The sequence below is a fragment of the Arctopsyche grandis genome, chromosome 6, assembly GCF_051622035.1.
Source record: "Arctopsyche grandis isolate Sample6627 chromosome 6, ASM5162203v2, whole genome shotgun sequence".
In the NCBI taxonomy this organism is placed as follows: Eukaryota; Metazoa; Arthropoda; class Insecta; order Trichoptera; family Hydropsychidae; genus Arctopsyche; species Arctopsyche grandis.
Genome location: NC_135360.1, coordinates 29,989,939 through 30,017,439, shown reverse-complemented (window position 1 = coordinate 30,017,439; position 27,501 = coordinate 29,989,939). Strand labels below are relative to the sequence as shown.

General features: G+C 34.4%; 2 protein-coding genes and 1 long non-coding RNA gene across 6 annotated transcripts in view; 1 reads left to right on the top strand and 2 right to left on the bottom strand.

The window, feature by feature from the left end:
- Positions 1 to 9,490: 9,490 nt before the first annotated feature.
- On the bottom strand, positions 9,491 to 11,265 carry LOC143913372 (uncharacterized). Its single transcript, XR_013260707.1, has 3 exons — positions 11,104 to 11,265; positions 10,853 to 11,035; positions 9,491 to 10,746 (listed from the first exon to the last, which is right to left on the bottom strand). It is a non-coding gene; the product is annotated as an uncharacterized LOC143913372 (long non-coding RNA).
- A 1,214-nt stretch (positions 11,266 to 12,479) lies between these two features.
- Positions 12,480 to 26,966, top strand: ash2 (Set1/Ash2 histone methyltransferase complex subunit ash2). 2 transcript variants are annotated; one of them, XM_077432732.1, is made up of 11 exons: positions 12,480 to 12,563; positions 12,659 to 12,755; positions 13,616 to 13,794; positions 13,871 to 14,018; positions 16,427 to 16,584; positions 20,157 to 20,398; positions 22,947 to 23,127; positions 23,205 to 23,361; positions 23,450 to 23,573; positions 23,663 to 23,920; positions 25,693 to 26,966. In XM_077432732.1, exons 2-11 carry the CDS (start codon positions 12,718 to 12,720, stop codon positions 25,795 to 25,797), a joined length of 1,590 nt encoding a protein of 529 aa, XP_077288858.1. In that variant the 5' UTR covers positions 12,480 to 12,563; positions 12,659 to 12,717; the 3' UTR covers positions 25,798 to 26,966. The 2 variants fall into 2 exon arrangements, with proteins under 2 accessions (XP_077288858.1, XP_077288857.1); XM_077432731.1 differs by having other exon boundaries at positions 16,427 to 16,623; positions 25,693 to 26,718.
- The window catches only part of LOC143913128 (bolA-like protein DDB_G0274169), a 60,088-nt gene continuing 59,298 nt past the window's right edge, over positions 26,712 to 27,501 (bottom strand). For all 3 annotated transcript variants that reach the window (XM_077432734.1, XM_077432733.1, XM_077432735.1), the window contains exon 3: positions 26,712 to 27,125. In XM_077432734.1, the coding sequence (XP_077288860.1) occupies positions 26,979 to 27,125 (147 nt within the window). In that variant the 3' untranslated portion in view covers positions 26,712 to 26,978. The remainder of the gene's footprint in view (positions 27,126 to 27,501) is intronic.

The following is a 27,501-nucleotide window of genomic DNA, read 5'->3' as shown; positions in this document are numbered from 1 at the left end:
GCTTTAAGGGTCAAATTCCGTGACCTTTAAAGCGGGCTTAGTATCAGAGTTTGCCAATTTTCTCTGATTTCATTGTTGAAACGGTTCCCGAAAAAAAAAATTGGCTAAAAATCCTTCCTACCTACTATGTCACCACTATTTGAAATTTGATGGATGTACAATAAAAATTTATGTACAATTCATAGATGTCTCGTTAATTTGCGAGTTTTTTCAGTGTCTCGCAATTCAACGACTTATAATAAAAAAATGCTGCATTTGTATTTGTAATTGGCCAGGAAGGTGCATTGGGATTTACCTGTAAGGCCTTCCTGGTATATATGTAAAAATAAAAATAAAATAAAATAAATAACCAGCTCGGACGTTAAGAGGGCTGGACAGCAGCACCTTGTCCATACAAACGTACTATACTTCTCCCTTCCTCAATTATGGCACTAGAGAAACTATTTTTTAATATGCTATGGATATCCACCATTGGGGTGCATCTATCGTTTTATTTTTTTGATTAATTATTTTTTATAGGAGCTAGGACCCGCCAAACATCTATAAAATCGCCTCTTTTTTCCACCCACGAAACGAGTCCAGCGTGCTTATTTAACGGTCGATTTAAAAAAAAATACGCCGATAGATGCACAGAAAGTATCTTTCTTATACCGATGATGAAATTTTTTTAAAAATTGGTCCAGTTTTGGAGGAGAAAATAGTTGAATACGAAACCTCGATTTTGTCAATTTAAAATACGTTTTATCTGGTCGAAGCGCAACTGTCGCATTCACTCAATATATATATATTGATATATATTGTCGCATTCACTCAATATATACATACACTCAATATATATATCGAAGAAAGGAACGGTAACAAAATTAAGGTTTCGGGTGTACAGCCCTCTTAAGCTTCTGCTTACCGTCAAGAAGGTGCCAGGTTCAATCCCTGAATGAAAATGAATTTTTCAGAGTATGCTGTTGGTCAGACCTGGATTTGTGACTCCAGGTTGATCGTTTCCTATCAGAGTTTGCCAATTTTCTCTGATTTCATTGTTGAAACGGTTCCCGGAAAAAAAATTGGCTAAAAATCCTTCCTACCTACTATGTCACCACTATTTGAAATTTGATTGATGTACAATAAAAATGTATGTACAATTCATAGATGTCTCGTTAATTTGCGAGTTTTTTCAGTGTCTCGCAATTCAACGACTTATAATAAAAATGCTGCATTTGTATTTGTAATTGGCCAGGAAGGTGCATTGGGATTTACCTGTAAGGCCTTCCTGGTATATATGTAAAAATAAAATAAAATAAAAATATAAGTAATTTATTTGAGTTTGCTACAAACGGTTGCAAACCACGTGGCTGTATGCTCATTTCGATTCAATTTTGACTGTTTGAATTTCAGCAAGACGAGATATTCATGGGGTTGCGCAGATGACATTTCGATGTATGTATGTATGTACATTGATGATTGTCAATTCTTGAAATTGAGTTGGATCTTTCTGGCAAGTATAAAATGGCAAAAGCCGAGACAAAAGTATGAAATGAGCATGCGGTTGCGTGGATTGCAACCATTTGTAGCGGAGCGAATTTATTTATTTACTAGCTGAACCTGGTATGCGTTGCAAAGCCACAGTACCGCGTGCGATTCCCGTTCCCGTTCCCGTTCTCATTCCCGTTGCCGTTTCCGTGGTGGTGCGAAGTTGCTTCATGCGGATTCCACACAATCGCATTATACTCAAGCTTACTTCTAACAAGCGAGTTGAAAAGCAAGCGAGAAGACAAGTGGTTGGAGAATAACCGAGCATATCTCAAGACAAATCCAAGTCATATATACATACGTATAAAATGTATAATTTATATTACATGTAAAAAAATTCAGTTTGATTCGGCTAGCAGTTTGGGAGATAATTGAATTCAGTGTGGGGATCTGAAATGTGCTCCTGATATTGAGCGGGTGACGGGTGACGTCATCGTCAGATGCGCTGCACGGGAGCGTACACACATCCACGAAGATACGAAAAAAGTCATTCTTAATTTCGAACGGGTGAACGGGTTGGATCGGTGATCGTGTAATGCGTGCACACAACTTTTTTACGATTAATACATTATCTAATATATAATTTCGAAGGAGACTTTGTAAGTTTGTATCTTTGGTTGGGAACTTCGTAAACAAGACAAAGTTTCTATGACGACATATCAATTGGTAGAATATTATATTTTTTTCGATTCAAATAAAATTAATAAAAAAAAAACAAATGAATATTTACTATTAGATTCGCCATGTTTAAGCTGTTTATATTTCAAATACTGAGCGAAACCGGGTAAAACAACCAGTATATGTATATATACATATGTATATAAATTACCTTACATTATATTTATATATAACATATAACTATATTTTAATTCGTGTATCAATTCCTTTCCGAAACTACCCGTTGAAATCAACAGGCATGACACTTGTATAATATAATATAAGACGTTGATATAGAATATAATCTCTTATTATTTTCGGTTTTTCTCCACGTAAAAATGGGTATATTTTTGAAAACTTTCAACGGAATCGGTCAACCGGAAATGACAGCTACCTTCGTATATTTGGTTTTCGCTTACGAATTCCATATGAATTTATTTAAATAATATTTTATTTACATATTCTTTTTCATCTGTAATACGAAGCGAAAAAATCATGCGTCATTTTCTTTCTTTCATCTTTTTACATTTCGCTCGTTTTTTTTTAACACTATTCAGTGAGTTTTTTTTAATATAATATTTATCTAAGTACTTTCCTTTCTAACAACGCATTTCATAGGCCGGTGGCTGGAATGGGTCCTGAAAATTAGTGACCCTTTCAGGCTTTTGTTGGCTCCGACGTCGATGCCAAACTTTGTTTTCAGGCTTTTTTGTCCACGGCCACGTCTCTCGGCCATATATCAACTAATAACAAGGACTGGTCATGAGCTGCTCTTACAACGTAAAGTCTGTAATATATATGCTTTTATGATTTAAAGTTAATTTTAAATTGATCACATATTATGTACGTAGCTATTTGATCTTTCAAAGTTTTATAATTGCATCGATCGCACGTGTTTTCGTGTAGCCGAACTCGTGGAGCGCATTGTTCTCGGGAAAACCTATTGGAAAATTCGTGTCACAGGCACGAGGCCAACAGGGAATATTAATGGAAAATCCTTCAATAGATTTCACTTTCTTTTCGAACGTAACATTTCGAAAGATAAGAAAGTTGCATGTCATTGGTGACCGCCGATCGATGAAAGGTCAAAACAACCCGCTGGAAACAAAGCATCAAAGAATGAATGAAAATTGCATAACGTTTTCATCAAAAATAAACGATGCGGTACAAACGATCGACTAGCGCCAGACAGACTGAACCACAGATTAACGACACGTGTACCTTATGCGTGCGCACTGCTCGCACTTACACTAACCGAAATCTACTCGATGTCCCGACATACCTACCCTGTATACGTTCTGTGCTTCTGATACTTTAGTTCCGAATTTTTCCTTATTAAATTATTAAAAACTCGCCAGAAAGATCCAACTCAATTTTAATAATTACCATTTTAATAATTGCATCTGTGAACATCGAAAGGTTACTCGTCATCTGATGTGCAATTTTTCATGCGTGAAGTCGAGGATTGCGTTTAAAACAGCCATCCAGTTAATCTGTGGTTCAATCTGTCTTGCGCTTTTCGGTCGTTTGCATCAAACCCAAAATAAAATACAATAAATCTATTGCCAAAGCGTTTTGAAGATATCTGTTCAAGATTGCTAGAATGAAAGTCTATTCGGTGTATAATAGTAATAACACTGTTTGAAACGAAAAATGGTTCAGAGACGAGATATGACTTTTCTTATTGATCTATGCTCAGTAAACACAAATCGGGTAATAAAAAATGTTGATTGGCTCGAGATTCGGAGATATGTATGTGTTTTTTAAATCACGCGATTTTTCTATATATTGGTGTTGTTCGGTCGATGTCTCAAAATCTGTCGATTTCCTGTTCAAAATAAATATTGCAAACTATAGTCGGGTATTTTATCTTTATTTATTTGTATTTTATCTTTCATTTGTAGTACTTTTCAGCTTTCAAGTCCATTTCAAATCAAAAGTCAAAAGTACGTATATTCACATGGGATTTTTTCCCACTGTTAATACTATTTATATTGAGTATTTTCTATTGAAATATGTTTATTGGGATAGTGTTCTGGCCACACTATTTTTTGTTTTCATTTAAAAGGGTTAATTAAAAGTGTGCTGAATTTTAAATCGGTAAAATTGCGAGCTAAAAGCTCGTACTATTATTTACTCGTATTTACACGAATCTGTATTGAATTAATAGTAATAATATTTTAAATTGTCTTTATATGAGAATTAAATAAAATTCCACTTAGAAAAATCATATTTCGACTACTCTTGTGGATTAAAATCAAAAATTCTATTGATAACTGGCTTACCTCGATAAAATAAACGTATCGTTTTTATGTTTTTTTTATAAAACGTATACATTTTGAGGATGATTCGTATAGCATCCTTTATTCCTATCACACTTTTTTTCCACAATCAGCTGAAACTTTTTACATGACCTTGGATATACATATGTATGTATGTGACTCCAGGTCGATCATTTCCCATCAGAGTTTTCTCTGATGGGATACTTTTCTCTGAAACCCTTCAGTATATCGAGCTCCAATGTATCTATAAGTTTCAGCTAATGAATATTTACTCAACTTACTTATACTGAGAAAGTTCTTCGGGCGGAATCACACATGAAGGAACGCGGCACATGGTTTTTTTTAGATATGTATGTACTTTTAAACATGCGAAAAAAATATGCTTGCCCGGACTCATCTTATCAATTCTGTTCCCTTTGCAGTACCAGCGAATTGCTATGTATGTATATATGTATATTCTTTCCATTGAAGACAAAACGCTAATTTTATTTGTCTCCTCAAACATTTATGGAACTTTCATTAAGAATATTCTGATTTGTGTTTAACAAACATCATTTTGAACTTCTTGGGCACAAATATGACTAAGGACTCGGGAAAAGATTCCCTCAGAAATCAGTGCGGAGTGCGCGGAAACAATAAGGGCGAAAACACACAGCGATGAACGTGGCACATGTTTTTTTTAGATCGTTTTAAACGTGCGAAAAAAATGTGGCATGCCTTGCACATATTCACGGCACGCTCAGCACACACTGTTCCAAAATCACCCCCCTGGAGTGTTTTCGCTAAAATTTTATCCTTTTATTTATCCTTGCTTGACAGTGATCGATAACGGTGTATCCCATATTTGAAGAAATGTAGGAGAACCCCCACAGCGAGGAGCCAAGCACACGACATGCCGTTCTTCCCTGTTTTATTCCGCCCTTACAGCTGTGGCGTATGTATTTTTATGTAATTGAGACATTTACGTATTAATATATATTTCAAATATAAATATATAACCAGCAGCATAGCTTGGTGGTTGCGTTAATGCTTACCACCGAGAGGTAGCCGGTTTCAATCCCTTGGGTTAACCTTGATCGAAAAGAATTTATTCCGAGTATTTCTGTAGTGCTCCAGTTCAGACTTGGATATTTGTGACTCCAAGTCGATCGTTTCCTATCAGAGTTTGCCAATTTATCTGATTTAATTCTTGATATGGTTCCTAGTCAAAAACAATCCTATCTACAATGATTTCAAAATTTAAATCTATAAATTTATATATGTACATATTGTTATAAATTTATATATGGACATATTGTTCTATATTTAAATTTATATATTTAATACCTAAGATGTCGCTCAGGAGCAACCCGAATATGATATCCTGGGACAATATAAAATTTGGTATATCGACTGCTGCCTTTCCCAAGTTTTAAAAAATTCATGGGTTGGATACATATAATTCTGCAGTAAAAAATACAATAAATTAGTGTAATCAAACATAGAAAAGCCTTGTAAAAATAGTATGTTTCCCAATAAAAGTCTTCCCCCTATTCTAACAACCCAGTGTTTCGTCATCAACGATACGTTTAGCGGTTTTAGGTTAGATTGCAAGCGACGATATGTCATAAATTGGCAGCGAAAAGGTTAAAATAGTCGCAGAAATGCACTACACCTATAAATAATACATTATCATTACACATGGTGCACGTAATAGTGGCTTCGTTTGACCTGAAACGCTGTCAACCGATATAGAATAGTAAATGTCCGTTGAATTATATATTAGTACAATTAAAACGGCACAGTTCCGCGAAGAATATAAACGATTTAATTTGCCAGTGCTAAGAATGGCTTGCAATCGTATCTAATGAGTGATTTGATTGGCGTAGACAATTGGTACTATCCGGGTTAATGTTTTCAACTAATTTGTCATTGTTATGTGTGAGCTTATTGCTGACGTAAAAGGCAAGATGTGCGTAGACTTAAGGCTATATCAATATCATTATGTGCGATATCCTGTATGCTCAGGAGACAATGGTGACTAATGACTAATTAAAAGATGCACGATTATAACGCGAGTAGCAATTAGCAATATTAATACTTTGAATTTGACTTAACACGTTACCAAATTTATTTTGCGATAAGCTCATCAAATTAATTATCATAATAAATGGTATCCATGCATAATATAACAAAGCAGAGTCTGTTACTTGTGCAATTCGAAGACGTTTCTCCGATCTGAACCAAAGTTTTCATGGTTGCATTTTAGAAGCCTTAATATTGTAACGTGGAAACACGAGAAAGTATCCACTGTCTAAGTGGATTCGTGGGTGAATAATAAAGACCCCAGATTAGGCTAACGGGACTCGCTAAAGGGCCCGAACAAAGGATACGCTGAAGTTCTCACAGACCTGAGCGTGTTCGAGAGTAAACAATAGACTCTCCAGGGTAGACCTTTACGTGCCTAGACAATAGACACGGATCGGGGAAGCTGTGATGTGCAACTTGTCCTTTGTTGATTGTAAACAATAGACTCTCCAGGGTAGACCTTTACGTGCCTAGACAATAGACACGGATCGGGGAAGCTGTGATGTGCAACTTGTCCTTTGTTGCAGTTTGGCTTAATGGTAGCGTATATATTTAGCACCATGCGATCACTGCTTCGAACCGCCAAAACTGCTGGTTAGATTTAGGGGTTTTGTAACTCCAAATCGATCGTTTTTCTATCATAGTTTGCCAATTTTATCTGATCATTGTTGAAACGGTTCCTCAAATTGGCATATAAATCCTTTCCTGTTGTCACAAAAAAAAAATCTTATGTATTATTTGTAAAAATTATGCACAATAATCTAAATCTATAGATGTCTCTATAATCTTATAACCTGCATTTATTATGTGTATAAATTGTAATAATTGTGCGCAAAAAATCTAAAATCCATAGATATCTCTATGATTATTTCTGTACTTAATTAATTGTTAAAATTAATTCAATGGTCCTTGCGGCTGTATATGTATTTAATAATAAATAATTATATTAATACAATAATAATGTTACGTACACCGCCGAGTAAGTGCAATTGGATTAGGCCGAGTAGTATCCCAGAGACTGTGTGATCGTTATAATTGGTTTCAAGAATTATCTCCAGACTAAGTGCAAGTAGGCTAAACAATGGCCACCGAATTGGCGTAGTAAGCGGCACCCGATCCCTTCTCAGAAATGTCCGATAGCGTGGGACTGAGTGTCGTGGGAATACATATCCGGGTACATGCCTAAACAATGGGGAAGTAACCGGACGTTGAAGATGCCCTGAGCGACCTGTCCCTTTATAAGGAGGTACTAATATCATATCAAGACATTCTGGACGGAGCACTGCCAGTGCGTCTATTTCCCTAATCACCAATAAATGCTGTGAAACGACTTTGGCCTTTTACTTGGATCCTCCACCCACCCCTACGCAACAATATAATACAATTTACCAAGGGCTCCCAACCGATCGATCGCGAAGCAAAATTTAGTCGATCTCAATTACGATTGTGAATTTGGAAACTAATAATGATTTCCATATTTTACAATAAAATAAAATTAATTCTATTAGATTTAAAGTGTTTTGAAGAAGAATATTTTTTTAATTATTTTGGAAGGAGTTAAGATAAGGTGGTTGAGCATATGGATATGTTTTTGTTAGACTTGGGAGAGTTATTGCATGAAATAAGAACATATTTAATTGAGAGAAAGGATAATAATGCGACCTCTCTTCAAAAAAAAATGGCCCAATTCCTTTGAAAACAAAAAATATTGAATCAATTTAACAAGAAGCTTACTGACATAAATGAGCTTCATAAAATTTACAGTTTCTTATCATCACCCTTTAAGAGGGCTGGACACCAGTGCCTTGTCCATACAAACGTATTACACTTCTCCCTTCCTCAATTATGGCACTAGAGAAATTATTTTTTAATATGCTATGGATATCCACCATTGGGATGCATCTATCGTTTTATTTTTTTGATTAGTTATTTTTTATAGGAGCTGGGAGCCGCCAAACATCTATAAAATCGCCTCTTTTTTACACCCACGAAAAGAGTCCAGCGTGCTTATTTAACGGTCGATTTAAAAAAAAATACGCGCATAGTTGCACAAGAAATATCTTTCTCATACCGATGATGAATTGTTTTTAAAAATTGGTCCAGTTTTGAAGGAGAAAATAGGAGAATACGAAACCTAGATTTTGTCGATTTAAAATACGTATTATCTGGTCGAAGCACAACTGTCGCATTCACTCAATATATATATTGATATATATTGTCGCATTCACTCAATATATACATACACTCAATATATATATCGAAGAAAGGAACGACAACAAAATTAAGGTTTCAAGTGTACAGCCCTCTTAATATAAATGAAAATAATGTCCAGTCTATCAAAAACCATAGCAATGATTGTTCCAATGTTTCCATTATTTTTAGTATTTTCGTCCGCCGACGTTCATACTTACTTGTGTGATTAATTTAAATATTTTTTGAAACTCGTGTCAGAACTATGAATAAGCGTCACTAATTGTAACACAATTTTATCCACTTTTTTATATTTCCAAACTGTTCTCATTTGAACTTTAATTATTTAATCAATTTATATAATAAAATAATAATACAAAAATGGAAACATCAGTTTTACTTTATTAAAAAAAATTATTTCGATTTGTATAAGAATTTATAATAAAAAATTATGAAGAATAAAGAACATGTGTATTTTGATAACATATGTAGCTTATAAAATTAAAAACTAGTAATGACTCTTCCTAAAATAGCAAAACTTACCCATTTATACATGCTCAGTTCATGCTTACTTGTGTGATTAATTTATTTGTTATTAGTTTGTGTCTGAATAGAGTTCCCAGATTAAACAATTTTTTTAATATTAATAATCTGTAAATTAGTGAATGAAAATGAAAAAAACTACAAAATTTCATTTCTAGTAATTTATTTAATTCAAGAGGTAAATAAAAATAATAATCTGTAATAAAATATATTAAACATTTGTTATAAACACAATATATATTTTATTGAATTATCAAATAAAAAAAAATTGCAAATGAAACCAGCAAGTTGAAAAGTATCAGGAAAGTAATCATAATAATATATAATACAATATATCCATAAAAACCCACATATAAAGAAGGAAAAATTGGAAAATGCAAACCTTATTCATATTTTATTTTAAAAGGAAAACCAACAGTCTTAAATCAAAACAGAACAAATAATAAAATATATTACAAAAGATCAATTATAGCTTTCCGCTAATAGTTAAGCTTCAATTATAGGTTTCCAAGTCAATTATAGGTTTCCGCTAGTAACTTAAGGTTAAACATACACGTAGTCATACATAAAATTTAGAAATTAACATAAGAAAAAACAGAGAAATTAAATAATTAAATGTGATTATTAAATTTCACAGTAGTAAGATATGTTCTGAAAAAAAATTGGTATAAATTGCATAGGAGATAAATTATATAATCTTGTTTAAATCACTGGTTTTGGTTATGATCAAAACTTTGGATGTATCGTTCTTTCTTATACTAAGCCCGCTTTAAAGATCAAGGAATTTGACCCTTAAAACCCTCAACATGGGGCCGCCACCCCCCCCTCAACGAATACAGTCTAAGAGACGTTCTTTTTTTATGTGAATTTTACCATGTTTAATCCAAGTGTGAGTAGTTGTTTGGAGGCTGATGTGAGGTGGTCATTGATATAAATTCTGTTGGACTTATCTTCAAAACCTGATGTACAGGATAGCGATAGTTCCTTTTGGGTTCTTGCTGCCGCAATAAAATCTTCCTTCATGTACCTGTTGATGAAACTCACTACAAGTAATTTATCCGAAGAAGTGTGGGTGTGGACTCTTGCCATATAATTGATTTGTGACTTGCTAAAAATATACAATATGTATGTACATATATTACATTATTGCAAATTGGCTATTCGCCTTAAATATATTATTGTCTTCTTCTTCTTCATAGCCAAGCGCAACTTGAGCAAGTTGCTCCTGTAGTTTTGGGTATTTGATTTTTTTTTGGCTCTATTTATCCCATTTTAAAAATTTGCAATTTATGTTTGTGGCATGATATGCCTCTTTCAATGCCATTTAATAAAACCCACACACTGAAACATAGAGTTTAGGACATTGTGAAATCCTTCATAACAATTCGTCGTTTTTGGTGATTGTTGCAAGGCAGCCTGGTACTGATTCCACATATTAATCGGAAATAAAACAGCCCTCCCAGTTGGTTCTTCGATGTACCTGGAGTAAAACATGATTTTACTTTTGAAACAAAAATTCACGTGTTCATATTTGACTTAGGGAAAAATTTCTGCGAGTACTATTGTATTTCAGATGAAGTTTCTACCTGTGCCCATTAGTGGGATGCCCAATCGCGAAATATTCACAGAGTGCAACTGTCCGCTGTTGATATTCCCTCTCAGTGTACCTCGCTTAGTCGAGTTTTGCTTCAGCACGTTCATAATAGGGAACCTATCGAGGGTGCATTCCTGGCTTAGGCCACCATTCCAGTCACCATGTATGTAGACAACTAGAGTATATTATAAGTAATTTTTAAAAGCTTTGATTTTATATGCTTCACATCAATTGAGATATTACTAACTAATATGTATTTACATCAGTAGTGCAGATGATCTAGTCATGGATTTTGTTACATAAAATATGAAGGATAAGCTTAGAGCTGTATGGATACTATCAACAGCATGCGCAAGAATTAGTTGTTAAATGACAAGCAGTACCACCAACTGCAATATTGCAAGTAAATAGTGGTGTCAATATTGTGAAATTTGCGCCGTTCACCATAATTAGAAACGATTATATATTTTATAAATCAATTGACACTTTCATTTCAATAGTGGAAACTCGATAAAAAATATATCAAAAATGAGTCAACGAGATGTGTTTTGATAACTTAAAATGAACGTTTATGAGTTATTTTATAAACGTTTTCGGTTTTGATTTAGTAGGTAGAGAACCAAAAGTTGTCAGCCGCAGGGATTTTAATGTTTAAAATTCAAAATAGGAACCAAGGCTTTTATGTATTTCATTGAATTTTTTGGAAACCAGATTTATTTTATTTTATTTATTTTATAAACCCTAAAATCGGTCACGAGAAAACTGATTGACCGATTTTAGGGTGTGACCAGTTTTCTCGTGACCAGTTTTAGTGTGACGGGTGATCACGTGTGACTGATCTAGAGCGACTGGTTGTCCTGTGAATGGTTCACATATGACCAGTAGTCCATTTACCCATTCATACATATGTATATAAATCTGAAATGAGTGCGGTCAAATAAAATAAAATAAATCTGGTATACGGAATATTGAGTGCCAAATATTCCGTATTCGCGATTTTTATGGCAACGATGGTCGTGTGTGCTATCGCAATTTGCGAAATAATCCATTTACCGAATATAAATATCCGCTCCGCATATTTTACGTTTTGTCGCCATCTATTGGTGTATTGGAAATGAAAGGAAAAGTATGCGGTACTTATTATAAATTTTGTAGGATCTATTCATCGATTAGAGATAACGAATGGATTATACATGATCCCATCGTGTCACTGTACAGTCTTTGGACTGAACTTCAACTGAAATTGATCAAGAAAAATTGTCAAGCATGTGTAGAATAAATCTTTTTTTTGAAAATAATAATAAAAAATATTTTTATATCTTTTATAGTTAATTATTTCTTGAAAACAAGGGCGTGCGAGTAAAAACAACGGTTCGGTGATTACTGGTCACAAAGTCACTAAAATCTCTATAACGGAACATCTGGCAACCGAAAAGTCCATCATACTAACGAGAACTTGAGTGCTAAATATTGCGTATTCACGATTTTAATGGCAATAATTGTCTTTGTGACCACCGCAATGTGACTAATAATCCAATTACCAAAATCAACATGTAGGGGTTTACATATTGAACTAATATTATTTTGAAAGTTACTGGCTGGAAATGCAAAAAGTCAACAGCTACTAACTGTCAGATTGATATTGGGCGCGAGTCGGCGTTTCGTCGAGCTTTGACGTCTCTTCTGTATCTGTTCAGTACTCTGTAAGTCTTCCTGAAAATTCAAACCTTTTCACAAAATACACATACTTTTCTCATTAATACCTCAATCTTGTTTGACATAAATGAACTGTTTTCAGATCTCTGGTCAATTTCAAAGATCAATTCCTAAGACAATATTCAATCAATCCAGAGCAAAATGCTCAAGGCGCCAGATCAACAAGGCCACTGCTATTGGTAAACATTTCATTTGAACATTTACACTTGCTAACCAAATTATAGCTTATGACGATGTATCCATCTACCAAATACATGCACAGAATACGTGTATATATAACCTGGAGTGCACTAATATAGTCTCAATTATCACACGTTATAAGATGTATAAATTGGTGCCCATAGCGAGGATGAATCGTGGTACAAGTTCATTTGTATATACATGTATGCAATCATTTATGTAAATATACATTATTTAGGTAACGCGGTGTATCTTCGTTGAGAGAGATACCCTCAGTTGAAACTGTCAAAAATAAACTGATTGAATAAAATAGTATTGGAATGTTTCATAAACTATTTTAGTGCAATATACAGTATACATTTTTAATAGCTATTAATATTGGACAAATATGTATAGAATACTTAAATTTCTGTAAAAATATGCTTTCAATAATACAGCCAAGCTTAGTCATTGGAGTCACTGATAATATTTCTATATATATATTTTATTTTATTTTATTTTACATAGATATACCAGGAAGCCTAACAGGTAGACTCAAATGCGCCTTTCTAGACAATTAATTACAAACATTGCAGCATTTTTTATTATATAAATCGCTGTATTTCGTGAGGCTGAAGAACACGAAATTAACAATTAATTAATTAATGCATTAATTCATAGAGACATCTATGGATTTAGACTTGAACATAAATTTTTACATATTGTACATAAATCAAATTCAGAAATTTGTAACAGCGGGTAGGATGGATTTTTCCAATTTAATGGAGGAACCGTTTCAATAATGAAATCAGATGAATTGGCAAACTATGATATGAAACGATTTGTGTAACCTATTTTAATAACACCTTTGATATTTCAGCGGTAAAGAGCGAAATTTGAATATAGTCGAGTTGCTGTGCGCTTCATGTATGCGATGGTATCATGAATCATGCATCGGATATCAACTCGGAAAGCTAGTACCGTTCATGACGAATTACATGTTCATCTGCAAAAACTGTTCTCCGACTGGGTTGGAAAGTTTCAAGAAGAATCAAGCTCGTATGTTCAGTAATATCATCAAATATGCCACTATTGTAATAATTATTATTATATACCCGATTCATTTGCATTACAGCATTCCCTCAAATGTGTATTACGGCGATTGCAAATCTACAACAGGAGAGCGCCAAAGAAGGCAAAAACAAATCAATATTTAGTAAAGATCGAGCAATCATTCCATATATCGATCAATATTGGGAGGCTATGACGACCATGCCGAGAAGGTATTTTAACTTTATCTATGTACGTAGTAACAATAGATGAAGTTTTGTGATCATGCGAAAATTCGAACTCGACATTTTGACTGATTCAAACTCAGAATCGATCAATGATCACGTTTTCATGATCTAGAAAAAATGTGTGGTGTGTGTTTGTGTATTTTGGGGATTTTTTGAACACCGTTAGTCCTATCGAACTGAAACTTAGTATTGGTTACTGAAATTTTTATGGACACAACGTAAATTTTTTTCAAATTTTTAAGTTGACCGGAAATAGTACCTACCCTTATAGGTGTCCTCTTTTTTTTAAGTTTTTGAATTAGATTATCTCCCAAACCGCTAACTTAATCGGATTGAATCTTTTTTACATGTAATAGAAATAATAATTTTTATAACCTTATATTTTTTAAATATTTTTATCTCAACCGAAAGTAGTACTTTTACTCTAGACAATCGAGCTTTTTTATATTTTTCTCAGAAACCTTTTGGTTTATTGAACTGAAATTTCATATCTAGAAGTTTAAGCTTAATACCAAGTTAGGTATAAAATTTGATAAGCATCCGTCAACCCAAAGTAGCAGTTTACTCTTGTTCGATTTTTCTTCCACTATTTTTTTCGACCCCTTAAACATGTGTTCCCTTCACGAAAAAATTCAAGTATAATTCTTGTATTAGTGTGATGGAAATAAAAAAAAAATCACTAAATTTAATAAACCGGAAGTAGGATTTTTTCCTCTTAGAAAAGTTAAAAATGTTGTGTCCACGATTCTGTCCATACCCCTGAACGTATCAAGTTGAAAATTAATATTTGTACTCTTTATGTACTAACTTAAAGCTGATAAGGTTTTGGTCAGAATTCGTAAACCGAAAGTAGTATTATTTTAAAAACAATATTTCATTATTTTATTTTGACCTTTTAAATTATTGTTATTTTCTTGATATTTAATGTGTATAATAATTAGTGGAACAAGAGAAGCGTTGTTCTGCATGCACGTACTCCTACAAAAGTGTAGGGATTTTAAAAAGAGGATAAACGTCTGTTTCATCGACTTTGAAAAGGCATTTGATAGAGTGGAACATGACAAATTAATCCATACACTAAACCAAACTGGGATAGATGCAAAGGATATCGCCCTTTTGAAGAACCTATATTGGAACCAATCTGCTGTTGTGAAGGTTGAAGACTTGGAAACTGAAAAAGTAGAAATTAGTCGAGGGGTACGGCAGGGATGTGTATTGTCGCCCATGCTCTTCAATCTGTATTCGGAAATGGTGTTCAACCAGGCAGTCGATAGTCGAATAGGAGTAAAAATAGGCGGCGAAATTATAAATAATATCCGTTTCGCTGATGATACGGCAATATTGACTGAGAGTGCCGAAGACCTGCAATCGTTATTGATCGCAATTGAACATTCATGTCAAAAATGGGGTCTGTCTATTAATATTAACAAGACAAAATCAATGGTCATATGTAAAGAAAAAACGGATCCATTAAACCTGAGTGTGCGCGGACAAATGATTGAACAGGTCGAACAATACAAATACCTAGGAGCAATGATCAATACGGATGTCAGTTCCGAAATAGAGATAAGAAAAAGGATCGAAATAGCAAGAAATGCCTTCGGCAGCATGAAAAATGTTTTGTGTTGTCGAAGGTTGTCTATGAAATTGCGCTTAAGAGTCCTGCACTCCTATGTTTGGTCGGTTTTGCTGTACGGATGCGAAACGTGGACGCTGTTAGTGGCATCCATGAACAGGATACTGTCCTTTGAAATGTGGTGTTACCGGTGGATGCTAAAGATCTCGTGGAAGGAGCATGTAAGAAACGAAACAGTCCTCCAGCTTCTTCATAAAAAGAGAGAGCTTCTTGATACGGTGAAGCGCCATAAGATGGAATACTTTGGCTACATTATTCGCGGCCCCAAATATCGCCTTCTACAAACAATCATAGAAGAGAAAATATAAGGCAAACGGTGGCTTGGGAGAAAGAAGCTCTCTTGGCTCCGGAACATCAGGTCATGGATGGGACTCGGTCTCGAAAAGTTATTTCGGCTTGCCCATGATAGGAAAGAATTCGCACGGGCTATAAACGATGTCTGCCCATGGTAGTCGCCTACGTCCGAATACGGATTCGGCATTAGAAGAAGAAGAAGAATAATTAGTGATTTTAAGTAATAAATAAATTTCGAACAAAATCCGACAACCGGAAGTAGAAATTTTGTCTTGTGCAAATTTCCATACATTTGCGCTCAATTTGTATTGAAAATGTTCTCGTAACCGGTATGTGTGAACGTGTATGTATGTTTAATTATCGAATTTTGTTTTGTGACCTTCATATATTCCTGAAATACATAGATAAAGTCATGGGTTGGTCACATTCGAATCGTTTGCTAAGTGTCTCGTTTGCTTTGCAGAGTTACCCAGTCTTGGTACGCCACAGTGCAACGTGCCCTGATCAAGGATATACATTCGCTGTTTACCTACGAGGAGACCGAAGAAGGCGGTCAGATGTTCGGACTCGTCTCATCGGATATCACCAACATCAGGCCGAATTACGAGGCGATGATCAAAGGTGGCCACTTAAAAGTCACCGATATGGGAGTAGCTCATGGTTCGTAGTCGATTTAATCTCAAAGATCAGCATCATTGGAATTTCGATTGCACATTTAAATATTTGCGCTATTCAGGATGGGCTATTTTTTATTGATGACTTTTGAACCAAATATTTTAATTATGTATGTATATAATTCTGTAACCACTCTACTGTGTACCAATTGTCGATTATACGAAAGTCTTGATTTTGTGCTGCCTGGAAGATATCTTCAGCAGTCACATTTCTTAGTTAAGACAACTCTTTTCAGTCAATTACTATTTCAATTATTATAATTTCAGTCAATTATTATATATTTTACCAACGATTATGAAGATAAGAAGTTCCCGGATTCAAGTCTTCGGTTGACCTCGATTGAAAAGAATTTATTCCGAGTATCTCTGTAGGGCTGCTGGTCAGACTTGGATATTTGTGACTTCAAGTCGATCGTTTCCTATAAGAGTTTGCCAATTTATCTGATTTCATAGTTGAAACAGTTCAAAACCATCCTACTCACAATGTCACCACTATTTGAATATGATTTCAAAAATTTGTATACATACATACAAGTATAATATCATATGTTTCGCCCAGGGGCAATGACACCAGGGGAAAAACATTAATTATAAAATAAAAAATAGTGAAGCCATATTGTATTAACCGAGTCAGCATTTCAGATAAATGCTTTTCAATCGTCTTCTATTTGCTCTGTTCTATCCTTAACCCTTTGAATGCTGAGCCCAAATCTGTTGTTTTCGTGCAAAGCTGATATTCTTGTCCCATGTTCTGTCCCACGACTGTGTGTGTGTGTCTACCTTTTTTTTAATGACAACCGCAATCGGACTATATTTCCGATTCGCCCTTAGTGTTCCAGTAACGTAAGTTTTTTTTTCAACAATGATTCCGTCAATGGAATACCTCCATCAGTTTATGAACGACTTAATTGGTGTGGTCTTTGCCACCTAATTCTGTATCTTTAATGCTAGACCATTAGATTGTCCCAACGTATATAATTTAATTCCATACTTCGCCTTTTTCCCTTTCATATATTGACGAATGCTAGTGTCATCTTCTTCATTATTATTAAAATGCAAAGCCCTCTGAATCAAAAAAAATCTATCACGAGACATAAATTGGCATTTTACATGAGCCGTCTAGTTTCAAAACCAGATAAGTCAGTTTTTAGAAATTTTTCAGGAACAAGGAAAAACTTATAACTAGCTTAATTTTAATATTAATTTTTTTAAATATTTTATATAAACTGGTCATAGATGTTTACATCCTTGACTGTATTTTCACTTTTGACCAATAACTACGAGACTTATCTGATTTTGAAAAAAACCTTGACTTTAGCTAAGTAATTCAATAGGATGTAAATTGCTTTGAACTTTCTTACTTGGCCAACATATGGATCCGTATTTTGACCTAACAAAAATAACATAAAATGAAAATTGAAAAAAATGGATCTATCTGGTTTTGAAACTATGTAGACGGCTCACATATAAACTTTATTTATTTATTTTATTCTAAACAGACCATTGTGGCATAACAGGAATTCCTAAAGCGCCACAATGGTCAAAAACATAACACAAAAAAAACAAAATAACAATTAAACACAAATCAATACACAACGAAAATAATACACCCATCAAAACATTAATCAATACATTTATCATATTTGGATCAATACATTTATCATATTTGGATACACCCATCAATACATTTATCATATTTGGATCACTCATTAGACATTTTAGTATATTCACCATAGATTTAGAATAACCTATAAGTATTCTATATCTATGATATTCACTTTTTTAAATGCTTTTACTAAGCTTTTTGTATAAAAATATAATCACCAAAACATCTATATTTTTGGAATAATGTAAATAAAAAACACAGTAAATAACCTTATATAAAATTTAAAATAGAGAGTGTATAGAGACCTTTAGGCGCAAAAATAAAATGCTTCGCGCGTTACTACACCAAGTGAGTATTAGTTTTTTGTACCTTTCTGTTGGAAAGAGACAAAACACGGTCGGCGGATCGCACGCGGGCTACGGAAATTTTGTGATCACGACAGGCGAGTCGTCAGCACCCAAAGTAATAATTCATTTGGCCTCCCTTGTTAATTTCAGCATCCTTTCAGTAACGGCTTGAGCATTTCCTTCGTCCATGTACCAATATATGCTCATTTATATATTTATTTACATATTTTTGATGGAGGAACCGCTTCAACAATGAAATCAGATAAATTGGCAAACTCTGATAGGAAACTATCGACCTGTAGTCACAAATATCCATGTCTGACCAGCAGCATTTAAGATTATACTCGGAATAAATTTTTTTCAATCGAGGTCAGCTCACGGGATTGAACCCGGCAACCTCTCGGTGCTTAATATCAAAGCAATCACTGAGCCACGCTGCTGGCTCGGTGCTATATTAACTATTAATCTTAATTCGGTCACTTTAGTTGGACTTTTCTTTTTATCTCTATTTGTTTCAATCTTTCCATGCTTCTGATGACTGTTTTGCATTCATACAACATCACTTACAATCTTCAAAAATGGTTTTATATAACATCTTTTGCAGGGTGACACGACAACTCGTTCACAGATTTTCCGTAAACCGAGGATGCGCTCCAGGCATTACGTATACGGCCATCTCTTTCTCACCCCGTCTGTTCACCAAGATCTCGTTTACTATGCCATTATGTATGCAGCCATCTCTTTCACCGATAGCAGACGGTCTGTGAAAGAGATGGCTGCATACGAAACGGCATAGTAAACGAGATCTTGGTGAACAGACGGGGTGAGAAAGAGATGGCCGTATACGTAATGCCTGGAGCGCAACCTCGGTTTACGGAAAATCTGTGAACGAGTTGTCAGGTAACCCTTTTGCAGAGATATGTACTTACGTATGTAATTGCAGCATCTTCTTTTTTTGATACACATACTTATTATGCACTTTTGAATCATATTGAATAATTAATATGAAATTTTGAAGTAAGATATGTTAAGATACATTCCTCATTGCATATTTTTCATATGTATTTGCTTATAAAATGTTTTATTTTGTGATTGAAACATATTTGCATATACATATAAGACAAATAGTTTTTTTTGTTGTTGTTGTGATTTTGTCAACAACCACTCGTGTTGAAAGCTTAGACAATTTGTAAACGTCCGATAGTAAGAGAATATTCTCATACATAAATCATGCGGCATAAATAATCTGAGCATTGAAATACAATATCGTCGCGTTTGCACATTTTTGAATAATGAATGTTAAAATGCGATACTGCAAGCACTGTCGTTTGTTTGATGTTGAGGTCTACAGGGCAGTAGTTCCTCTGCGATCGTTCAAGTAGGTGCTAAAAGATAAGCTTCGCACTGATAAGGCCACAACTACTTGGGCCGACATGTGTTCGAATCTATACAATGTAGAGATGTACAGTGATTATGAAGACGCCATCGTGGACGGTCCGTGCAGCTTTGCGGTTCGTTTTGCTCGACGGTGAGAGTGCGGAAATGAGTTGTTGTGTTGTTTTTCAGTTCCGTTGCAAGGCGGTCTGAAGGGACGTGCCACGAAGCGTCGCCCCGAAGGTACGTCAGGCTCCGGCGGCGGAGCTGGTGGTAAGAAGGGCCGCGGAGGGAGCGGCACTGGCGGAGCCGGTGGAGACACGGCCGGAACTCCTCGTCTGCCTTCTCACGGCTATCCCGCCGATCATCCCTTCAATAAGGATGGATATCGATATATATTGGCTGAACCGGATCCACATGCACCCTTCAGACAGGTTTAAATTTGTCTTCTTGATAATGTTCTACAAAGTTTGACTTAAAAAATTGTTTTACTCTTATATATCTACGTACGTTTGTATGTATGTGTAGTATAAATAAGTTTATTTATGTATTTTATTATATGTAAAGTATGGTGTGGAACAATTAAAACGATTAGTAATTTGAAAATGAATACAAGATTGAAAAGTAAATGTTCACCGGATAAATACAAACAAATTGTATGTTCATCCATTTCAAACTATTCAATAATTGAAGAATAATAACAACAGAAATTTAATTATTTATCATTAATTGTTTTAATCATTTGCTTTAATTAATTATTTAATAACAAAATGATGCGTCAAATCATTTCAGCGAGTGTCAAAAAGAGTAAATAAATTTTTGACTTTGAATAATTTTTGTGTGGAGGGGATGGTTTTAGCTTTTAAATATTATACACTTGTGGTTTTACCCGGCTTTGCTCAGTATTTTTAATATAAACCACTTAAATATGGCTAATAGTAAACGTTTTGTTTATTTTATTTGAATAGTTTTATTTTATTTGTTTTTTATTGAATTTGACGTCACGAATTCTCCCACCCAAACCCTACATACAAAGTCTCTTTCGAAATTATATGTATATCCAGATGTATTCAAATAATTTGTCATGTGATAAAATTAGGTTTCTGAAATATTTGGAAAGCAATGAGGCTTCTCATTGTTGATCAATAATATATTCGGAAATATGTAGTCTCGAGTGTTAGTACGATATTTTCAGTATAGTTTATCTTTGATTTATTTAAAATTTATGATATATTTAGCGGCTCTTTTGAATAGCAGGTCAAAAAGATTGTTGAGTGTTGACTCATTCTTCCATACAAACTAGGTGATTCAACGTTTTCTTCTTAATTCAACTAACTTAAAAGTGGCATTATCATATTTCGGTACTACCGGACGTTTAATTTCGATCAAAAACCGGTTTCGCTAGTACCGGTAAATATTTATGGAATTTCAAGTTATTAAAAGTATAATTGTTTCTGCCCCACTCTGTACATGTACGCGGTATATTTCAGAAAATAGCTGACATTGGTGTTATATTTCACTTATCTGCTGTTTAGCTTATAGTGCTATTTTATTCTAAATACATGCATCAAAAGGAAAAAATTAGATTATGCAAGTCGATGTTTTGTTTGTCCATTATTCGTGGTAAATTTTACAATGCTCGAGTCGCGTAAAAGTGTCCGTTTCGCAAAATTTAATATATAAACAGTGTGATTAATTTGCGATAAGAAAATCGGACATATTCAATTGTAACATGTTAAAATTTGTCTATGAAAATTTACTTGGAAAAACAATTGTCATTTTTTTTTCGAATAAAAAATAATTTGAAGGATTGTTGTATTAAGTGATAGTGATAGGTTTATTCAACATATTGAATAAAATCTTTAGTGTTTTTTGCCATTGTTAATTCGCATCAATAATCTCAACATTTTTGCAAGATTGGGCGATGATGATGATGTAATGTCGACACACTCGACCTTCCTGGTTGAATTGAGTGAAGCAGTAGCAATATTGAGGCGCATTGCAATCAATTATTTAGTTTTGTTCAGTTAATTTTGGAAAAGGAACATCTATATATGCTATAGCAGCTTTCGCAGTGGAAGAGTTGAGTGACAGGGGTTGTTGCATAGTGTTTTCAACTCATATTTTGTGTATAATCATTATGTATGTAGGATCCTGGATGCAGGGGGTTCCAAATAATACACATAGAGTAGCTCAGACAGTTTATTTATACGTCTTAACGTCGGACAAGCCTCACGGCAAGTGTCCCATACACGCTTCATACCGTGCATGTTCGGCAACCACACATTCAGCACGTTCGAAAATCTTTCCTACATGTATTTGTTACTCAGTACAGAAGTTGGATCATAGGTTTCGTCTTGGGCAATCTGTAGTGGCACCTATGGTCGGGGTTAATATATAATATATTGTATAAATAAATATGTAGAAACATTTTTGGTGTCAATGTTTTGAAAATATATATGTATATAATATCGCTATTCTGCCTGTGTGTATCTGCGATAACACTCGGTGTACTATAAGGGCGAAATCACACAGTGGTGAATGTGGCACGTGGTTTTTTTTAGATACTTTTAAACATGCGCAAAAAATTATGCGTGCCATATGCATTTCTTGATATCGCTCAAGTACCGCCTTATAACGGATCGGTCGCTCAGGGCATCTTCGACGTCCGGTTACTTCCCTATTGTTTAGGCATGTACCCGGATATGTATTCCCACGACACTCAGTCCCACGCTATCGGTCACTTCTGAGAAGGGACCAATAGCGGCCAATTCGGTGGCCATTGTTTAGCCTACTTGCACTTAGTCTGGAGATAATCCTTGAAACCAATTATAACGGTTGGACACATTTCTTTTAATTTTTAATTTTTATTTAATAACTTAATATGCCAACACCCATGCGATGATATTTCATCGGGTACAACACTAGTTTCTGTTTCTGTTCTGTAATCGATAAATAAATAATGTAAAATTATTGTTATAGGAATTTGATGAAAGTAATGAATGGTCAGGGAAACCTATTCCGGGATGGTTGTACCGAGCTATGGTCGGAGGCGGTGGAGCACTTTTGGCTCTTCACGATCGTGCTCCACAGTTGCGGCTGTCCGAAGATCGTCTCGCCGTAACCGGAGACAAAGGATACTGCATGGTTCGATCTTCTCATGGTAAATTGTGCAATATTTTCTATATGTATGCTTTTGTGTTTTGTGAATACAATACATAATGTTATCGCGCAAATCAGGTGTCACGAGATCAAATTGGTACTGGGAGGCAACCATCGAAGAAATGCCGGATGGTTCAGCGAGTAGAATGGGATGGGGTCAAGCGTATGCTAATCTTCAGGCGCCTCTCGGCTATGATAAATTCGGCTACTCGTGGAGATCTAGAAAAGGCACCAGGTTATATAACACATACATATGTATGTAGTTTATGATAATGAGGTTTGCTAGAACAGATTGTAGACGGCGTTTTTTTTTTTTTTTTCAGATTTCACGAATCTCACGGCAAACATTACAGTCCGGGATACGGTGAAGGTGATACTTTAGGATTTATGATCTGCTTACCGGATTCTACTCAAGTGAATCACATACCAAATACTTACAAAGATAGAGTGAGTCCAATGTTTATATATCGGTTGAGTATATATGTATGTAATTTTTAGTACAATGTTTGATGTTTGAATGTGTTGTGTGTATTCAGCCGCTCGTAAAATTCAAAAGTCATCTCTATTACGAAGACAAAGATAACGTACAGGAGGCCGTTAACAATTTGAAAGCGCTGGATGGAAGCAAGATAATATTTTTCAAGAACGGCGAGAATCAAGGAGACGCTTTCATCGATATATACGGCGGTTGTTATTACCCTTCCGTCTCGTTGCATAAAAACTGCACCGTCAGCATCAATTTCGGACCCAATTTTAAATATCCACCTTCGAATGTGAATTTCGACTTCCGAGGGGTAATTATTATTCATTTGTTCATATATTAAATGGGGTGCCACTTTAGTATGCGGTCTACCTTCACATATCTACTTTAGTATGCGATCTACCTTCACGATTTTACTTTAATATGCGGTCTCACTATCTCAGTTCTCGCGTGTGACACTGAGGCTGAATAATACCGACTCTTGAAGAAGTACACTTGAAGAAATACAATGATGATTAAAATTTCAATCATATTTATGATCCCAGCTTAAATTAATGTTAATTAAATATATTACTTAAAATCTATTCATTTTTATATTCAGTCCCTCTGATTATTTGCAGTCTTCAAAACCCTGCCCTGATAAATTAGATTTTTTAGACATATCAACACTGAGCTCTCAGCCTGAGATTTATTAGCTGAATTGAAAATGTAAAACTTGGCTATTAAAGGCAAGATTCCTTATTAGAATATGAAAGAAGAAAACTGAATCATATGTATGTATAAGATCGAGAAAAAAAAGTTACCCGAAATAGTAACAATATTTACCACACACTTTTATTTAAATATACACACATACATATACATATATGTAATATTAGTGCTGTTATTGGAAAAAAACGATCACTATTCATATATCGTTGGATCATATTGCAAAAATAAAAATGTATTCTGACTTGAATCAACACGCGCAGTAAAATAATCCATCTTTTTAATGTCGCAAATTACATAGCTTTGAACACATACATATTTTGAAAACTAATCATCTCAAGAGTAATAAGAGTAATTAACCTAATCTTGAATTAATAGGGCCAACCTTAACTTAACCTAACCTGACCCTTTAATAAATAGGTGTTGGCTGTTAACCGTTTGCCCGCGGGCGTCTTCTATGGAAGCTTTGGGCGACAAGTCTGTCTTCCATAGAATTTCTGAACTTTGTCGCCCATAGAATTTCTGAACAAGCCGGCTGTCTTCCATAGAATTTTTGAACTTTGCACGGGATTTTGAGGCTTATATGCGTCTATTTCAACTGTTTTAAGGTTCAAAATTGGTTGAATGTATTACTGAGAGTTGAATTCCAAGTATTCAATTTGCTTAAAATGAATATATACCAGTCAAAATTAGTTTTTTGTGGAACCATACTGAAACCTCGTTTATGTGACGTCACGTCTTCATACAATTTGAGACGATACGTCTCAATTGTATGAAGAATGATTATTTGACAATTAAGCCAAAACTAATATATTATGTATTTTATTGTTTAAAATAATACTTTATGTGTTAATTAACATATCTGGTTACTTGAGTAAATATTAAAATCTGTATTTAAGGTCGAAAACTCGATTGCCAAATTCGCGAAAAAGGCGCCGCCGCATACAGGGCTTTTTCGCTTTATTTATTGCCACGGGCAAAGGGTTAATATATGTTTTATTATGTGAAAATATTGATGAAATAAAACTTAAAAAAATATATCTTAGCAGCCAACATCTTTTTATTTAAGGGTCAGGTTAGGTTAGGTTAAGTTAGGGTTGGCCCTATTCATGTAAGATTAAGTTAGGGTCGGTATTTTCTTAGCAGCTGACGATATTTTGATAGAAATGCTTCGACAACATTATGGGGCGGCAGGAAAAAACTTATATTATGTTATATTAAAAAATTGTAATAAACAGATCGTTGCTACGATACAAATAAAAAAAAAATAGTCGACTGTGATTCAAGGGTAGATCGCATTCTAAGGTAGACCGCATACTAAAGTAGCACCTTCAATTGCTTGTATAGGTGTGCTAAGTTCAATTTGTTGCGTTTTAGATGTGCGAAAAGGCGGAGGAAGCGATCTGCGAACAGACCATGGCCGATATGTTGTATCTCACCGACAATGAAGGAAAGCTGCGCCTCGACAACTTCAACATTTGATGGTACGAGTAAATTTAACATCGGCGAAGTGTTAAACAATTGATCAAGTGTGTGATATTGAATTGTTGCCTACGAGTGCGATGTTGATGAAATTTTGTATAAATTTAGATAAATCAAAGTTTATAATTTTATATAAATGAATATTTTCTTTCAATTTGTAATCAATTGTTATTCAGATCCGTATGCGAAATAACTTATCCAATGATGTATGTATGTATGTATATAGTGTAATATTTAGATATTGTAACGAATCCGAGTCTTTGTACATTTTGATAGATGATGTATGTATATTCTGATTCATGATTAACCCTTTGAGTGCTGATGTCGTTTCTGTTGAAAGCCCGCCACGCTGAAAATTTCGCCAGCATTTCCTACTAGAATTAGAAATCCAATATAAAACAGGTATAAAAATTGTAGCTGATCCAAACAAACCCTAGATAACTACTGCTGAGGATTTCGAGATTTGTAAAGGGTGTTTAGACTCTATAATATATCTTGCAACAATATAACAAAATAAGTCTATTAATGAATGTATGTATTTTTCCAAAACTAGTTCCATCTTCTTAATTGTTGTTAAAATGTAATGCTCACAGTCTAAATGCTAAGCCACAATTTAAAATACTTGGCAGTTAGGGATTTCCATCGGAAAATTCTGCTATGGTTATAAATTCAGAAATTCCGGTGTAAACCAGTCTTTATAAATTACACAACCCATGTTCAATGCAACCTGGAAAGGCCTAACGGGTAGTATTCTTGTTTATTTTTTACATACTCAAAATACGCCTATAGGCGTGTTTCAGGTTCATGGACTTGTTGGCAAAACGCCGATCGGCGTTGGTCAGCATTCAAAGGGTTGAGTGATATAAGGATAAATGAAAATTCATCGTGTGTCTTAATTTTTTTTTATTTATTTTAACATTCGCATCAGCTTCTCGATGAAAATATTTAACAAATGGTATTCTTATGCATGTAAATTCATAACAATGAAATGTACAAAACGAATACGATGTTCCCAATCGTCAAATACTGTAGAATGAAATGTTAAAAACGATACGGCTATATAATCAGTATTTATTATATTATTACACTATATTATCTATAAATAGTTACAATAAACTATTTTTCATATATGCTCCTAAGTAAAATAAAATATAAAAATTGTAAGAGGGAATGACCTAGTTTTATTTACCAAAACCACCCCTACACGCGGGGCTAGGTTCGATTGGTTGGTTGTCCGTCCATTGATCGGGCGTCTTTGTGATTATAGATAAGGCGTGGATACCGTGTCTCAGTTCGTACGATAGAATGTCATTCACTAGTCGATGCCTCTGAAAAAACAAACACAATACACGTTAATGTTGTGCAAATTTAAAATAAACAATGTTTAAAAGATGCATATGGAAGATTAAAGTATTCAAAAATCTGGCAACAGACCTATACGGAATTGGCAACGTATTAAACGACTATTAAGCTGAGAACTAAGGCTAGAATATAACTGATATTTCCGACATAACGATTTGAACAGCATTTAGGTAGATTAGTTTCATTATAATGAACATTTGGAATGTATATTATATTATTCATATTAGAAATAAGAGTAAATTCTCAATATAACGAACTGTTGAAAGATTATATTATATCGAAACTATAAGGTGATTTTGTTGCCGGTAAAGGAACATTTCGGTATTTATTATAGTTGAATTC

Coding starts and splice junctions, on each gene's coding strand:
- ash2 (XM_077432731.1), top strand. CDS start 12,718: ATGCTCAAGGCGCCAGATCAACAAGGCCACTGCTATTG. Junction 12,756..13,615: donor CAACAAGGCCACTGCTATTG/GTAAACATTTCA, acceptor TTGATATTTCAG/CGGTAAAGAGCGAAATTTGA. Junction 23,362..23,449: donor AGATCTAGAAAAGGCACCAG/GTTATATAACAC, acceptor TTTTTTTTTCAG/ATTTCACGAATCTCACGGCA.